Source organism: Pseudophryne corroboree, chromosome 5, assembly GCF_028390025.1.
Source record: "Pseudophryne corroboree isolate aPseCor3 chromosome 5, aPseCor3.hap2, whole genome shotgun sequence".
NCBI lineage: Eukaryota > Metazoa > Chordata > Amphibia > Anura > Myobatrachidae > Pseudophryne > Pseudophryne corroboree.
In genome coordinates, this window is record NC_086448.1 from 651217268 (window position 1) to 651234344 (window position 17077).

Genomic DNA, 17077 nt, shown 5'->3' on the forward strand with positions numbered 1-17077 from the left:
GTTTAGACGGTACTCCTTTCCTAGCCTGTATCAGTAGTAACAATCTTATTCGGAATGCCCTTCCGAGCTAGTATCAGGCGTTCAACCTCCATGCCGTCAAACGTAGCCATGGTAAGTCTTGATAGGTGAACGGCCGCTGCTGCAGCAGGTCCTCTCAAAGAGGAAGAGGCCTCAGCTCTTCTTGTAGTAGATCCAGAAGGTCCGCATACCAAGCACTTCTCGGCCAGTCTGGAGCAATGAGGATCGCATGAACCCTTGTTCTCCTTATGACCTTTAGGATTCTTGGGATGAGTGGGAGCGGTGGAAACACGTACACTGACTGGAACACCCACGGAGACACCAGGGTGTCCACTGCCACTGTCTGTGGGTCCCTCGACCTGGAACAATAACGCCGAAGCTTCTTGTTGAGACCAGAGGCCATCATGTCTATTTGGAGTAATCCCCAAAGGTCTGTTATTTCCTTGAACACCTCAGGATGGAGACCCCACTCCCCTGGATGAAGATCATGTCTGCTGAGGAAGTCTGCTTCCCAGTTGTCCACTCCCGGAATGAAGATTGCTGACAGCACCAACACGTGTTTTTCTGCCCAGAGGAGGATTCTTGCCACCTCTAAAATTGCAGCTCTGTTCTTCGTTCCGTCCTTTCGGTTTATGTAAGCCACTGTTGTTACATTGTCCGACTGCACTTGAATGGCCCGATTTTTTAGAAGATGGGCCGCCTGAAGAAGACCATTGTAAACGGCTCTTAATTCCAGAATGTTGATCGGTAGGCCCACCTCCAGAATTGACCACCTTCATTGGAAGGTCTCCCCTTGAGTGACTGTGCCCCAGCCCCGGAGGCTTGCATCCATGGTTAGAAGGATCCAGTCCTGAATCCCGAACCTGCGGCCCCCAAGAAGGTGAGTTAATTGGAGCCACCAGAGAAGTGAAATCCTGGCTTTTGGCGACAGAAGAATTCTCAGGTGCATGCAGGTTAGGACCTGACCACTTGTCCAGGAGATCCAGCATGAAAAACCTAGCATTTTTGTCCATTTTATCCAAATCCTCAAGTAACGTGCCTGACCACTTTACTAAGGACTTGGCAATGCATGTACTGGCAATAGTGGAACTTGACATCGCCCCTGAAGCCGTGCACACTGATCTGAGCGTATTATCAATACGGTCAGCCGGCTGCAATACCGGTCGGGTTTCCCACTCAGTCCTATCCTCCACAGGGAAAGGAAAAACCACCTGGATCCTCTTAGGGATCTGGATATTTTCGCAGGATTAACCCATGCTGTTTCAAACATAGCATATAAAGCCTTTGACGCAGGGAAGGTTAGCGAGGTTCCCTTTTCGGTGAAGGTAGCCTCCTCAACCTGCTCAGGTGTTGTATCAGAAATACTCAACATAACTGTAATGGCCTCTATCATTAACTGCACTTGTGTAAGATATGCAGTCCCCCCAAACATATCCCCATCACCGTCCGCAGTGTCAGAAACGGTACCCATGTCAACCTGCCTAATCTGTGCAAGAACACGTGTTTGGGAACATACAGAGGAGGGCACTGAGGCGACAAAACTGGGCCAGACTGCCATAGAATCCTGTAAAGCCTGAGGTGCAAATTCAGATTGTGCAGCTCTATCTGTCTGAGTCTGAGAAATCCCTGCAGACATGGAACCCAGGTCCTTCATGGATTCAGCCAGAAACCCTGCCGAACCCTGAATGTTACTTTTACTAAAGAAACACTGGAGAGCTCCCCTCGCTGTGACCGGCTTCTCCCGGCACATTTTTTATACTGAGTATGGAAGGAGGGGCATAGAGGGAGGAGCCAGCCCACACTCTCAAACTCTTAAAGTGCCAATGGCTTCTGGTGGACCCGTCTATACCCCATGGTACTAATGTGGACCCCAGCATCCTCTAGGACGTAAGAGAAAAGGGAGACGCTGGGCAAAGCTCCGGAGCCTGAGTATCATCACTTCAAAGCTGTTCCCAGGCTAACGCTGCAGTTCAGGAAGGAGTGTTCTCTAGCCCTCTGTATTCCAGTCTCCAGCATTGTAAGCGTGTTCCCAGTCTCCAGCATTGCAAGTGTGTTTCCAGTCTCCAGCATTGCAAGTGTGTTTCCAATCTTCAGCATTACGGGTGTGTTCCCAGTCTCCAGCATTTCAAGTGCATTCCCAGACTCCCAAAAACGACAGCCGTCTCGTCGGAACCAACTGCGATTTTGGCAAGTTTAGGAGCCAACCATGGCCCTCATTCCGAGTTGTTCGCTCGCTAGCAGCTTTTCGCAGCATTACACACGCTAAGCCGCCGCCCTCTGGGAGTGTATCTTAGCTTAGAAGAATTGCGAACGAAGTATTCGCAATATTGCGAAAAGATTTTTCTGTGCAGTTTCTGAGTAGCTCGAGACTTACTCTTCCAGTGCGATCAGTTCAGTGCTTGTCGTTCCTGGTTTGACGTCACAAACACACCCAGCGTTCGCCCAGACACTCCCCCGTTTCTCCAGCCACTCCCGCGTTTTTCCCAGAAACGGCAGCGTTTTTTCACACAAACCAATAAAACGGCCAGTTTCCGCCCAGAAACACCTACTTCCTGTCAATCACAGTCCGATCACCAGAACGAAGAAAAAACCTTGTAATGCCGTGAGTAAAATACCAAACTTCTTAGCAAATTAACTTGGCGCAGTGCGAACATTGCGCATGCGCAATTAGCGGCAAATCGCTGCGATGCGAAGAAAATTACCGAGCGATCAACTCGGAATGAGGGCCCATGTTGCTGCAGAATTGTCAGGGAGAGCGTAATGTTCTGCAGTAACTGGACCCTGGATCTCGCCTTTATCAGGAGATCGTCCAAGTACGGGATAATCGTGACTCCTTGCTTGCGTAGGAGAACCATCATTTCGGCCATTACTTTGGTGAAAACCCTCAGAGCCGTGGACAGACCAAACGGCAACGTCTGAAATTGGTAATGACAATCCTGAACTGCAAACCTCTGGTAAGCCTGATGTGGAGGATAATTGGGAACATGTAAGTAGGCATCCTTTATGTCTACCGACACCATAAAATCCCCCTCCTCCAGACTGGAGATCACAGCCCGGAGAGATTCCATCTTGAATTTGAATTTTTTCAAGTAGAAATTGAGGGATTTGAGGTTCAGGATTGGTCTGACTGAGCCGTCTGGCTTCGGGACCACGAACAGGCTCGAATAAAAGCCTTCTCCCTGTTGCGACGGGGGAACCCTGACAATGACTTGATTGTGACACAATTTTTGTATTGCGGCGCATACCACTTCCCTGTCTGGAAGAGAAGCTGGTAAGGCTGATTTGAAAAATCGGTGAGGGGGGACGTCTTGAAACTCCAGTTTGTACCCTTGGGACACTATTTCTAAAACCAATGGGTACAGGGCCGAACGAGCCCAGAACTGACTGAAGAGCCTGAGACGTGCCCCCACCGGTGCGGACTCCCGCAGAGGAGCCCCAGCGTCATGCAGTGGACTTGGCAGAAGCCGGGGAGGACTTCTGCTCCTGGGAACCGGCCACGGCCGGTGATCGTTTACCTTTTCCCTTTCCTCTAGTAGCAAGGAAGGAAGACCCTCGGCCCCTTCTGTATTTATTGGGCCGAAAGGACTGTATCTGATAGTGGTGTGCTTTCTTTTGTGGTGCAGGCACATAAGGTAAAAATTATGACTTACCCGCGGTAGCTGTAGATACCAAGTCAGCGAGGCCGTCACCAAACAACACACCACCTTTATACCGTAGAGACTCCATAGCTTTCTTAGAGTCAGCATCAGCATTCCATTGATGAATCCACAATGCTCTCCTAGCTGAGACTGCCATGGCATTGGCCCGTGATCCCAAGAGGCCAATATCTCTCGCAGCTTCCTTTAGGTAGACTGCAGCGTCCCTGATATGACCTAGTGTCAAAAGTATGCTATCCCTATCCAGGGTATCCATTTCAGATGACAAGTTATCTGCCCATTTTTTGATAGCACTACTCACCCACGCAGATGCAATGGCTGGTCTGAGTAGCGTACCCGTGGTGACATAAATGTATTTCAATGTATTTTCCTGTCTACGATCCGCAGGATCCTTTAGGGCTGCTGTGTCAGGGGACGGGAAAGCCACCTTTTTGGACAGCCGTGACAGAGCTTTGTCCACAATGGGGGGTGACTCCCATTTTTCCCTATCCCCAGAGGGAAACGGATACGCCACTACAATCCTTTTGGGAATCTGACATTTTTTGTCAGGACTTTCCCAAACCTTTTCACAAAGCGCGTTCAGCTCATGAGAGGAAGGAAACGTTACCTCAGGTTTCTTCCCTTTATACATACAGACCCTAGTATCAGGAACAGTAGGGTCCTCAGTGATATGTAATACATCTTTTATAGCCACAATCATGTACTGAATGCTCTTTGCCAGTTTTGGATCTAATCTGGCATCACTATAGTCGACACTTGAGTCGGTGTCCGTGTTGGTATCCGTGTCTGCCAGCTGGGCAAATGAACGTTTTAGTGACCCCGAGGGGGTCTAGACTTGAAACAACACATCCTCTATGGATTTCTTCCAAGCCTGGTTCTGAGACTCAGATTTATCCAATCTTTTATTTATCAGAGCCACATTGCATTCAAAGCACTCAAAACATTCACCCAATCAGGTGTCGGCGGTGCCGACAGGGTTACTCCCACAGCCGTTTGTGTCCCTAACATAGTCTCCTCCTGGGAAGAGCACACCGCCTCAGACATGCCGACACACGTGCACCCACCACACGCAGATACACTGGGCCTATAGGGGACAGACCCACAGTAAAGCCTGTCAGAGAGACACAGAGGGAAATATTGCCAGCTCACACCCCAGCGCCTAATCCCGGTATGAAAACACTACAGACAATGTCTCAGACCTGCAGTGCTTTTATAAGTTAATATAATGCACCAAAATCACTGTGCGCCCCCCCCCCCCCCATTTTGCACCCTGTTACTTGTACAGCAGTGTGAGGAAGGACCAGCATCTTTGCAGCCTTGTGTAGAGAATATGGCGCCGGGCTGTGTGCTGTGAGGGCTAAGCCCCGCCCCCGTAATGGCCCGCTTCAGCCCCGCTCTTTTCAAAAACTTTTTTATACTGGTGGGGGTCCGGACAGTGCCCTGGCACTTAGTCCGCTCTTGCCAGGTAGTTATTTGAGGTTAGAATGCTGCCCAGGGCGCCCCTCCCCCGCGCCCTGCACCATGTAGTGCCGCTGAGCGTGGGAGCATGGCGCGCAGCGCGGCCGCTGTGCGGTGCCTCAAAGCCGTCACTGAAGTCTTCTGATCTTCTTTTACTCACCTGTCTTCTGACTTCTGGCTCTGCAAGGGGGGTGACCGCGGGCTCTGGAAATGAGCATGTAGGCGTACCTAGCGATCAGACCCTCAGGAGCTAATGGTGTCCTGTAGCCAAAGAAGCAGAGCCTTTAAACTCACAGACGTAGGTCTGACTTCTCTCCCCTAAGTCCCACGAAGCAGGGAGACTGTTGCCAGCAATTCTCCCTGAATATAAAAAACCTAACAAAGTATTTTCAGAGAAACTCAGTAAAGCCCTCAGTGTGCATCCAGTCTGCCTGGGCACAGATTCTAAACTGGAGTCTGGAGGAGGGGCATAGAGGGAGGAGCCAGTTCACACCCCTTTGAAAGTCTTAAAGTGCCCATGTCTCCTGTGGATCCCGTCTATACCCCATGGTTCTTGATGTGACCCCAGCATCCTCTAGGACGTATGAGAAATATAAAGATTAAGCGATGAAACTGCAAGGGAAGTTTAATATGGGAATAGGCTGTTACTGTACATTATGAACACTACATGAATTTTCAATAGGAATGGAGAGCAAATGAGTTTAGGGTTGTAAACAATATTGGGATTTTGCTCGAGTGTGAGGCTGAAATGTAGTTGTAAATGCTGAGATAGTTGGTAGTACTGATTTAGGGGTTGCCGTATCAAGCAGTGAAAAGAGAGGAAGAGGACCAGTGGAGAAGTTGCCCATAGCAACCAATCAGAATTATTTATTTATTAAATACATTCTATAAAATGATAGGTAGAAATTGGTTATTATTATCGGTTAAGTATGTGGCGCCCCAAGGGTTCCGCGTCGCCTAACAAAATACAAATATGTCCTTGTTGGTCATTGCCGAGAATGGGTCGCATGTGTGGCCACATTGCGTTTGCGTCTTGCCGCACCAGCATTTGTCCCGTTTGCGGTAGAGTACACGCTCATGCAGTCATATGGATCACAGGAGTGTGTACAGTGCACTCACACACCCATGGGTACGCAAGTCATGACAAGTGATGTGCTTTTGCCGCAGCTAGCAGCAGAGATGACCTAGGACTCATCTGTACATAAACAAATGAGCAGAACAAGAAAACAGTAACATATCAAGACAATACTGTAAAAGTATATAAACAATGCTGCTTCAGTGGTCATAACACTCAAGTAAGCCATAGGGCTTAGGTGCCATTGTTGTGAGTATGGTAGGACATAGTATAAGTCAAGCTTGTAAGAGCTTACATTCTAAAGGGGACCAACAGACAGGGGTGACACAGATGGGGTAAACAGTGAGCATGGAACAGAGGGTTAGTATGATAGATGGCTGGGTTTGATAAAGAAGTTGTTCTTGAGAGCCCATTTAAAGTTTTGCAGAGTGGTAGAGAGTCTGATAGGGAGAGAATTCCAGAGATAGGAAGCAGCACATGAAATATCTTGGAGGCAGGAATGGTAAGAAGTAATTCGTTGGCATAAGAGGCAGTGTTCATTTGTGAAGCTAAGTGGTCGGGCGGGAGATGAGGTCAGAGATGTAAATGGGAGAAGAATGTGTGAGCGCTTTGTAAATGTGAGAACCTTACATTTGAATTTGCAGGTCAATGGGAGCCAGTATAAGGCTTGTAAAAAGAGGGGAGCCGGATGTAGAATGATTAGAGAGGCAGCTCATTGAGGATTGGAGTGAAGTGAGACAGATGCCAGGCAGGCCAGATAAGAGGGTCCAATCTGGAGATGACCAGTGAGAGAATGAGGGACTTAGTAGCATCCTGGGTGATAAAGGGTCTGAACCTGGATATATTTTTAAAATGGAATCAACAGGGCTGTGAAAGGTACTGAATGTGTGGTTTAAAGGAGAGGGAGGAGTCAAGGATAACTCCAAGACAGTGCACTTGGGGGCTAGAGGAGATGGTTGTGCAGCCAATAGATGATGAAATTGTGAGAGGTGAGGTTATGCGCGAGGGTGGGAAGACAATTAGCTCAGTCTTAGACATGTTAAGTTTAAGAAAGCACTGGGATATCCAGAAAGAGATAGCAGAAAGACAGTTGGAGATACAGTATGAGTGAGGTGAGAGGGAGAAAGGCCAGGGGAGGAAAAGTAGATTTAAGTACCATCAGCACAGAGGTGATATTGGAAGTCAAAAGAGCTGATGAGCTCATCTAAAGAAAATGTATAAAGGGAGAATAGGAGAGGTCCATGAACAGAAACTTCTGATCCATTGGTCCACTTCTCCACCCTTTTCACTGCTTGACACATCAAGCCCATAATGCTGAGATTGGATATTAGATTGGATGGGATGAGATAAAGATGACTTTGGTATTAATGAATTGTGCATTTGTTGTTATTTTACTCCTTTACATCATCAGACAGAGCTGACTATTTTATTGCAGAGAAATTAGATATTTCACATCCCAGGCCAAAATTAACTTCTGATAAAAATGATGTCACTCTCACCAGTAAAAGTGATGTTACAGAAAAGGAGACAGCAATAGAGACAAGGGGGAGGGAGGCATTACACTACTGCAGGTGACTAGCTTCTCTGGCAGGGCAAGTCAAGCATCTGCCCTCCCCTTTCATCATGCCCATTCTTCACTTTACCTCACTCTGGGCCTGATTCAGAGGTGGACACAATGCCAATGTTTTTGCAAATGGCCAATGTTTTGTACTGAGTATTCGCCTGAGTCACACTGTGCATTTGCCACGATGTAATTAAGATGGCGGTTATAGTGAGGATTTGAACATAAACTGATTGACAGGTAGTAAGTTTTTGGGGGTGGTAATGGGGTGGTGGCGAGTAAAATGCAGGCATATTTGCAACCTTTTTTTGGGGGCTCGCAGCCAGCATCTGCATTCTCGTACATAACTTTTGCATGCACAGCTGCGATTTTATTTGCAGGATACTTGTGAAAATATTGTAATGGCTCAGCTGCTGTCTTGTGAACAGACATACTTGCCGTCTGTGAGTCACATCCACAGCTCCTGCATATAAGCGGGAACATCGGGTGCACATTGGTTGCACCATCGGATCTGTGAGCATCACTATGCTGTCTCAGACAGAGTGGCTATCCAAAGATGCCAGGGCCTCTCTAACTACAAACAAATTGGCAGTGGCCAGAAAATGGTACTTATGTGCCCGCTTTTTTCTACCCACCCCGTTAGCTACCCCAATTGCTGAGTACTTGTCACTCACTGTGCAAATAAATTCTCAGTTTATGTGATAAGTGCAGTACATTCGCAGTGCGGATGTGGTGGATGCTCAGTCGCTCAATTGCATCCGACATTGACATTCTGTGCACTTCTGAATCAGGCCTATTCTGAGTAACAATTACAGAGAACTAGAAAGGCGGTTGTTGAGTTGGGTGCACAGTATCAATTAATTGGATTGATTATCAAGATAAAACGTAACTTTTATTACTATTGTTAATATTCAGAAGGTCCTTATCGTGGGACACATACAGCAAAATATAGAGGTTAAAAACATGACATATACAAACACATAAGTGATATAGAAGAAAAAAGAGAATGTGAGACAGATTCTTAAAAAGTGGGGTCACCACAATAACTCCTGCAACAAGTATAATTATTTATGTGTGAGACATAAGCCACTCAGGATACAGACTAAATGGTATTAGTCTGTTCTAATTATATTAAATGTCATGTAGGACAATTAAGTATAGACACAGAATGTGGGATATTACCAATGGGACACTGCCACTGATGGATTAGTACGATGAAATATGTGGTCTAATCAGAGCCTCATGCCCACATAATGATCATGTACAAGTGGGTTACTCTTAAATAGGGATCATCAACTGCGATGGCACTAGTGGTGGGATCATAAAGAATGTTGCACCACTAGTGCTCTGTAATGCGGTATGGAACGTATCTCTCCACAAATAGCCTATAGCTAAATCTGTGATACTCTGCCTATAGCTGCTTGTCAAAAATCGACACTAGTGGATTCTAGTATACTCACACTGCATTTATGTGTGGTATACTCACATAGGAAATACACGGCAATATTTCTTGTAAATAAGATATGTAAATTAATGGAAATCTGTGTGGATAGTGATCATCCCCCCTTATAGTAACTCCAGGGTAATCAGAATTGTGCCCCTTATATTGATGGAGTCAGAGAGGTGTACTGAGACACTACAGAGATGGTTATATGAACATAAAGGCATAAGGTCAATGTGTTTGAGTCCACACTTGTTTAGAGGTCAAAGAAAAAATATTACAAAGTGTCCTAGGACTGATCTGACAAAAAAGCAACACTTGTTGCAATATCAATTCAAGTGGTGAAAAGGAGGTTTACAAAGATGTTACTTCACTAGTGTATGTGGTATTAATGAGTCCCACATTCTGTATAAATATACACTCTTATCATCGCGAATCCTGTGTATATACACTTTTAGTAGGAAAAGCGTTTATATTTACTGGATAAATATCTATGCGCTCAGTATGATGAAATCCACTGCGGGAATTCGAAAAGGCTGATGAGGAGAAATATATATAGCTTAAATAATAAATGATTGAGCGTTACTCCTAACGCCCTTGAGGGTCAGTTGTCCCAATTAAGGATAAACGTCCTCTCTATGGTGATTCTGATAATAATGGGTGTCACTACTACTAACTCATAGGCTGTGATGTGAATTGAAAACGGATGCTATGAAAAACTGGTCCTACTTCTTACTATTTTATTGTAAGCAGTGTAATAGTGATTAAACACATGGTAATTGCAGCATAGAAAACGGTAATCGAACCATACACAATTATATGCCGACCAGAGAGGCAGGTGATTGCTCTCTCTGTTGCTGCAATACCCTAGAGCATGGGTCTTCAACCTGCGGCCCTCCAGCTGCTGTGGAACTACACGTCCCAGCATGCCCTGCCTCAGTTTTAGTATGCCTTAATAGCAAACCTGTGGCAGTGCATGCTGGGATGTGTAGTTTCACAGCAGCTGGAGGACCACAGGTTGAAGACCCATGCCCTAGAGTGAATGCATAGGAAATCCATGGGCTAATATCCTGAGTGGTTGTTTGTCTGATATCCTAAACTCACACACCTAGCCTGCTGAGTACATTTAAATTGCTAATTGCTGTGGCTCTATCAGAGTCAGTGCTGGTGCGGGTAAAAGTATCACTAACTATTACATTATATACAACATTGCTACAATTTGCAAGGAGTGTGGTGGCCCACTAACAAGCCGACATGCATGTTTCGCTGTACGGGCAGCTTTAACGAGGCCTCAGCCTCGTTAAAGCTGCCCGTACAGCGAAACATGCATGTCGGCTTGTTAGTGGGCCACCACACTCCTTGCAAATTGTAGCAATGTTGTATATAATGTAATAGTTAGTGATACTTTTACCCGCACCAGCACTGACTCTGATAGAGCCACAGCAATTAGCAATTTAAATGTGCTCAGCAGGCTAGGTGTGTGAGTTTAGGATATCAGACAAACAACCACTCAGGATATTAGCCCATGGATTTCCTATGCATTCACTCTAGGGTATTGCAGCAACAGAGAGAGCAATCACCTGCCTCTCTGGTCGGCATATAATTGTGTATGGTTCGATTACCGTTTTCTATGCTGCAATTACCATGTGTTTAATCACTATTACACTGCTTACAATAAAATAGTAAGAAGTAGGACCAATTTTTCATAGCATCCGTTTTCAATTCACATCACAGCCTATGAGTCAGTAGTAGTGACACCCATTATTATCAGAATCACCTTAGAGAGGACGTTTATCCTTAATTGGGACAACTGACCCTCAAGGGCGTTAGGAGTAACGCTCAATCATTTATTATTTAAGCTATATATATTTCACCTCATCAGCCTTTTCGAATTCCCGCAGTGGATTTCATCATACTGAGCGCATAGATATTTATCCAGTAAATATAAACGCTTTTCCTACTAAAAGTGTATATACACAGGATTCGCGATGATAAGAGTGTATATTTATACAGAATGTGGGACTCATTAATACCACATACACTAGTGAAGTAACATCTTTGTAAACCTCCTTTTCACCACTTGAATTGATATTGCAACAAGTGTTGCTTTTTTGTCAGATCAGTCCTAGGACACTTTGTAATATTTTTTCTTTGACCTCTAAACAAGTGTGGACTCAAACACATTGACCTTATGCCTTTATGTTCATATAACCATCTCTGTAGTGTCTCAGTACACCTCTCTGACTCCATCAATATAAGGGGCACAATTCTGATTACCCTGGAGTTACTATAAGGGGGGATGATCACTATCCACACAGATTTCCATTAATTTACATATCTTATTTACAAGAAATATTGCCGTGTATTTCCTATGTGAGTATACCACACATAAATGCAGTGTGAGTATACTAGAATCCACTAGTGTCGATTTTTGACAAGCAGCTATAGCCAGAGTATCACAGATTTAGCTATAGGCTATTTGTGGAGAGATACGTTCCATACCGCATTACAGAGCACTAGTGGTGCAACATTCTTTATGATCCCACCACTAGTGCCATCGCAGTTGATGATCCCTATTTAAGAGTAACCCACTTGTACATGATCATTATGTGGGCATGAGGCTCTGATTAGACCACATATTTCATCGTACTAATCCATCAGTGGCAGTGTCCCATTGGTAATATCCCACATTCTGTGTCTATACTTAATTGTCCTACATGACATTTAATATAATTAGAACAGACTAATACCATTTAGTCTGTATCCTGAGTGGCTTATGTCTCACACATAAATAATTATACTTGTTGCAGGAGTTATTGTGGTGACCCCACTTTTTAAGAATCTGTCTCACATTCTCTTTTTTCTTCTATATCACTTATGTGTTTGTATATGTCATGTTTTTAACCTCTATATTTTGCTGTATGTGTCCCACGATAAGGACCTTCTGAATATTAACAATAGTAATAAAAGTTACGTTTTATCTTGATAATCAATCCAATTAATTGATACTGTGCACCCAACTCAACAACCGCCTTTCTAGTTCTCTGTAATTGTTCTGATCCTTTGGTTGTAACAGGGTTGCACCCCCAGAGAGGCTTAAAGTCTAATTCAGACACATGTATATTGGGGTTTCACTGATCCATTTATTAACTAAATTGCTAATTTAGATTATTCAAGTGTGCAGATGTATTTTTTCCTTTTTTGCTCTCAACTATTCTGAGTAACCACAGATCCGAGTCCACAAATCCCAAAGACATGACAGTTTGTACCGGGCACATGGATTCATGGGGCACAATTGTATGGTACAGTATATTATTAATTGGGGATAGATGTGGGGTATTATATGAATTGAGGCAATGATGTTAGTCATATAATGAATTTAGAGAACTACTGAGACATATTATTAATTGGGACACTGCTATGTGGCATACTATGAATTTAGGGCACAGATGTATGAAATATAATGAGTTGGTAGCATTGCTTTGAGGCATTTTATCAACTGGGGGCACCACTGTGTAGCAATATATCAACTGGTGGCACAGTTGTTTCACGGTTAATTAGGGGCACTGCTTTGAAGCATATTATGAATCTTCGGCATATGAATTTGGGACATGGCAGTGTGGCATATTATGAATTTGGGGCACTGTTATGAGGCATATTATCAATTGGGTCACTACTGTGTGGTATATTGTAAAATTGGGGCACAGATATGTGTCACTGTTAAATAGGTGCACTGCGCGGAAGCATATTATGAATCGCGGCATTATTATGTGGCACATTATGAATTTGGGGCACAGGTATGTGGAATATTATGAACTGAGACACTGCTCTGAGGCATATTATCAATTGGGAGCACTAGCAAATTGCTAGGAGACTAACGGAGAGAAGAGCGGCACTACGTTCAAATCATTTTCTTTTTATGACACACCAAGAAAATGCCCCTGCTCTAATTTAATTGTTTTTACACAACCATGGACATTTTCACTTTATCCAAAGCTTCATTAACTACTAATTAATGCAAAAGTAACTGGATGTCTGTAAAGTACATACCCCATTTAAAACAGCATTATATATAATAAGACAATAAAATGACTAGGACAAAACTATTGCAACAAATCAGACATTGGCTTTCATTGTATAGCTTTGACTAGACACAATAAAAACTAATTGCCTGCTCTGGTTTAGTGGAAATACAGCATCTAAATAGGCGGCTTAGTAAGTAAGTCAACATTTATAAGAGATGAATACAGTAACTGCAGAAAAGACGCCTGTTCATTATCACTACGCAACTTACTTGTTGATTCCATGAAGTTTCGCTCTCTGTGACCTGTTGTTTTTCATTCAGTAACTCACTGTACAGCATTTTACCATCCTCAATCTTTCTGTCAGTGTCTAACAAGTCGGAAGTGCATTCAGTCCATATATTTTCAGCATTCTGCAAATTACCTCTGTTTAAAGTATATACATAAAAGAGAAACACAAAATAGTTTACACCATTTGCTGCGTATATTGAAAGAGACTAAACTGTACCTACTAAAAACAATCTTCATAAAAAAGCAACAATTATTTATTTTATGTATTACTATTTCTTTCTATAGCACACACATATTCCATAGCGCTTTACAGGGAATATCTGGACATTCACATCAGACCCTGTGTCCCAGTGGAGCTTACAATCCGCTTACAATCCAGATTCTCTACCACATGTACACACACTAGGGTTAATAATTTGTTAGACTCTAATTAACCTACTAGAGTGTTTTTTGTTTGTGGGAGGAAACCAGAGTACTCTGTGGAAATCAACACAAACAATTGGAGAACATACAAACACCACTCATATAGGGCTTAGTGGGATACAAACTAAAGACCTCAGTGCTGTGAGGCAGTAACGCTAACTGTACTGCCCCACTACAATATTTCTTCAGAAGCCAGTGTGTTGGTGTAAGTAAGTGTAAAAACAACCCCACTGTTCATTCTATCCCCCGCATTGTTTACCCACCAGCAATACTGAAAAATGGGATGCAATCAATTTGCCAGCCGTCGGAATCCTGTAGATCAGGATACAGACGCCGGAATCCCAATAGCCGACAATGCCTACAGCCGGAATCCAGGTGCACAGGGGCTATTCCCACTCGTGGGTGTCCGCGACACACATAGAGTGAGAAAAGAACCTGTGGAGAGTGCAGCGATCCACCGTGCCTGCAGCGAGGAGAGCAAAGTGCGCCAGCAGGGGGACTCTTAGCGCTCGCCCCGCTGCCGGCATTCTGGCAGGTGGGATGCCGCTGTCGGGATCCTGACAGCCGGCATCCCCCCCGTCGGTAAATAGTATGTAACCCCTGAAAAACACCTGCTCCACGTTTGGTCTATGGGCTCAATACACCAGTTGTCATCACAATGCTGTAATTTCTCTTCAATGGTTGTACTTCAGCGTTTGCTTGTACTGCATGCATTTATTTATGATTTTTGCACCTGTGGATCTTTTGTTAAATAAATAAATTTAAGACATAAAAAAAAAAAACCCTGTTGCCTGTTAGCGAAAAGAAATAAAAAATCAACTAGAAAAGTTACCCTATGGCAGAGGTTCCCAAACTGTGTGCCGTGGCTCCCTGGGGTGCCTCGGGACACTTGCAGGGGTGCTCTGGGTTGGTGGTCCAAGACCAATTCAAATTATTCATGGTCAATATAATAGGCAAAACCAGTGCTGGTGGCTGCCAGTCATAAAATATGTGGCCAAACATAAGCAAATCTTGTTCCTCACCACACAACTGACCCTAAGGATTACATATAAACGCGATCTACTTAATGTAATATTTCTTTCTAAAATTCTCAATAAGAAGTTTTTGGCCTAGGGGTGGCGTGAAAAAAAATTCTGATATTCTAGGGTGCCGTGATTCAAAAAAGTTTGGAAACCACTGCCCTATGGAGTTTCTTTTATGTGTGTACCAGCTCTGGCAGATTAATGTTCTTACCTGCAGACCTGCAGAGTCCTCTTTACTTCGCCCACTTTAGCTGCCATATCACTTCTCTCTCTGTTAGCTTCTGCAGTAACCTTCTCAAAGCTCATACGTGAGGCCTCAAGTTTAACTTCTGCTGCGTTTAGTAATCTTGTTGCCTTAATAACAATCAACAGCAAGTGCACATAAAGGTGAGACAACAGCTTGTACATAACTGAATCTTCCAAAATGTCAATGGACAATAAATTTCAGTAAAGAAAACAAATGCATTGCCAGTTGAACAGAATGGAAAAATGGTCAGTAACAAATATCTTTGTACAGAAGTAAAAAAAAAGAACTAAAAAGTAAATAGAAAATACTATTGTGGAGCTACAGTACATAGAAATACAAATCCAGGAAACCATAGGCTGTGATTATTGTACCTAAGTAGAATGTTAGTGAGCCCTTAAATTTAATAGTGATGAGTTTTTATTTTTTTGTGATTTGTTGATTCCATAAATTCTCACTTTCTGTGACCTGTTGTTCGTCAAGATCTCACTGTAATGCTTTTTTCCATCCTCAATATTTCTGCCAGTGTTAAATAACCAGTAGCTGTCAGGACTTGCTGAGACTTAGGGGCAGGGCCGTCTTAACAGCAGTGTGGGCCCCTGGGCACAACAATGCACTGGGGCCCCTACCTATCCTCCAGCAGTAGGGGTGGGGGTGCTATCAGCGGCAGCTTTGATGTCTCGTGGGCAGTAGGGGGTGTTCTATCTTCAATTTAGCATGTAGGACCTGGAGCAGTAATTTCTGCTAATTACTCCTTTACTGCACAGATGGTGGGAAATGGGGCAGGAGGGAGAACACTTAACTGTAGAAGGGGGCATTGGGCTGAATGAAGGGGCCCTGGTACATAACTTCCAGGGTGGTAGGGGGTGTGTAATACGCAGGGGAGGGGTGGATAGTGGCGTGGGCTTAATATTCACCATTTTCCTGTGGGAGGGTAGCTTGCTTGAGTGCAGATATCTCCAGTTCCTGGAAGTAGATTTCTTAGCTTTGAATGGGATGAAAACACTAAAGAGTCCCTCCTTTCAGGAGGTACTGGGAACTTGGGGATCAGAGTTCAGAAGCCAGAGCAATCCACCAACGAAAATATAAAACTGTATACCAGGCGTGCAGAGCTGGAGCAGGGACCAGTTGCTGGAAGGCTGATATCTCTGGTTCTGGGCATAGTAGAGACAAGCTGCCAGTGTTTACCAAAAGGGGAGAGTCCCAGCATTTGGAGTATACCCTCTGAAAAACTATAAGTCAAACAGAATCCGAGATATCTGGCTGGGAAGAGCAATTAACAGGCTTGGATGGGGACCACTGCTTTGAAGTCGGATATCTCTGGTTCCCCTTGCCCGATTTTCAAAAATCTGGTACCCCTGGAAAGAGGGGACTCTCAGCTATCAGCCTAGGGCCCTTATACTCCTGGGGCCCTTGGGCAAGAGCCCACTGAGCCCATACGAAAAGACGGCCCTGCTTAGGGGTCTGTTTACTAAGCCTTGGCTGGAGATAAAGTCGCTTGAGATAAAGTACCAGCCAATCAGATCCTGTAATTTTTCAAACACAGCCTGTGGCATGACATTTAGGAGCCGAATGTCTGGCACTTTATCTCCAGCAACTTTATCTCCATCAAAGACTTAGTAAATAGACCCCTTAAGTGCCAGCATGCCTAGTCAGTCAGGGAATGCTGAAAAAAATCCCAAAATAGGGGGGCACTACTGTGGGTAACATTTGCACTGATGTCATTGATTTTAATTGCTCATCCAATCTCAAATCAGAATGTTCGCATCACTATCAGTTTCTCTGTACCCTTTAAAAATACATTAATTGTCATATTCAAATGAATGTGGTAATCGTATTGATTTTTCTCAGCAGAATAAAATAACC

The 17077-nt window shown here is 44.2% G+C and overlaps 1 protein-coding gene across 2 annotated transcripts in view; it reads right to left on the reverse strand.

The window, feature by feature from the left end:
- The window catches only part of CCDC178 (coiled-coil domain containing 178), a 754227-nt gene that overhangs the window by 504127 nt on the left and 233023 nt on the right, over nucleotides 1–17077 (reverse strand). For both annotated transcript variants that reach the window (XM_063923667.1, XM_063923668.1), the window contains 2 exons: nucleotides 15179–15321; nucleotides 13504–13657 (listed from right to left, as the gene is read on the reverse strand). In XM_063923667.1, coding sequence (XP_063779737.1) covers nucleotides 13504–13657; nucleotides 15179–15321 — 297 coding nt within the window. The remainder of the gene's footprint in view (nucleotides 1–13503; nucleotides 13658–15178; nucleotides 15322–17077) is intronic.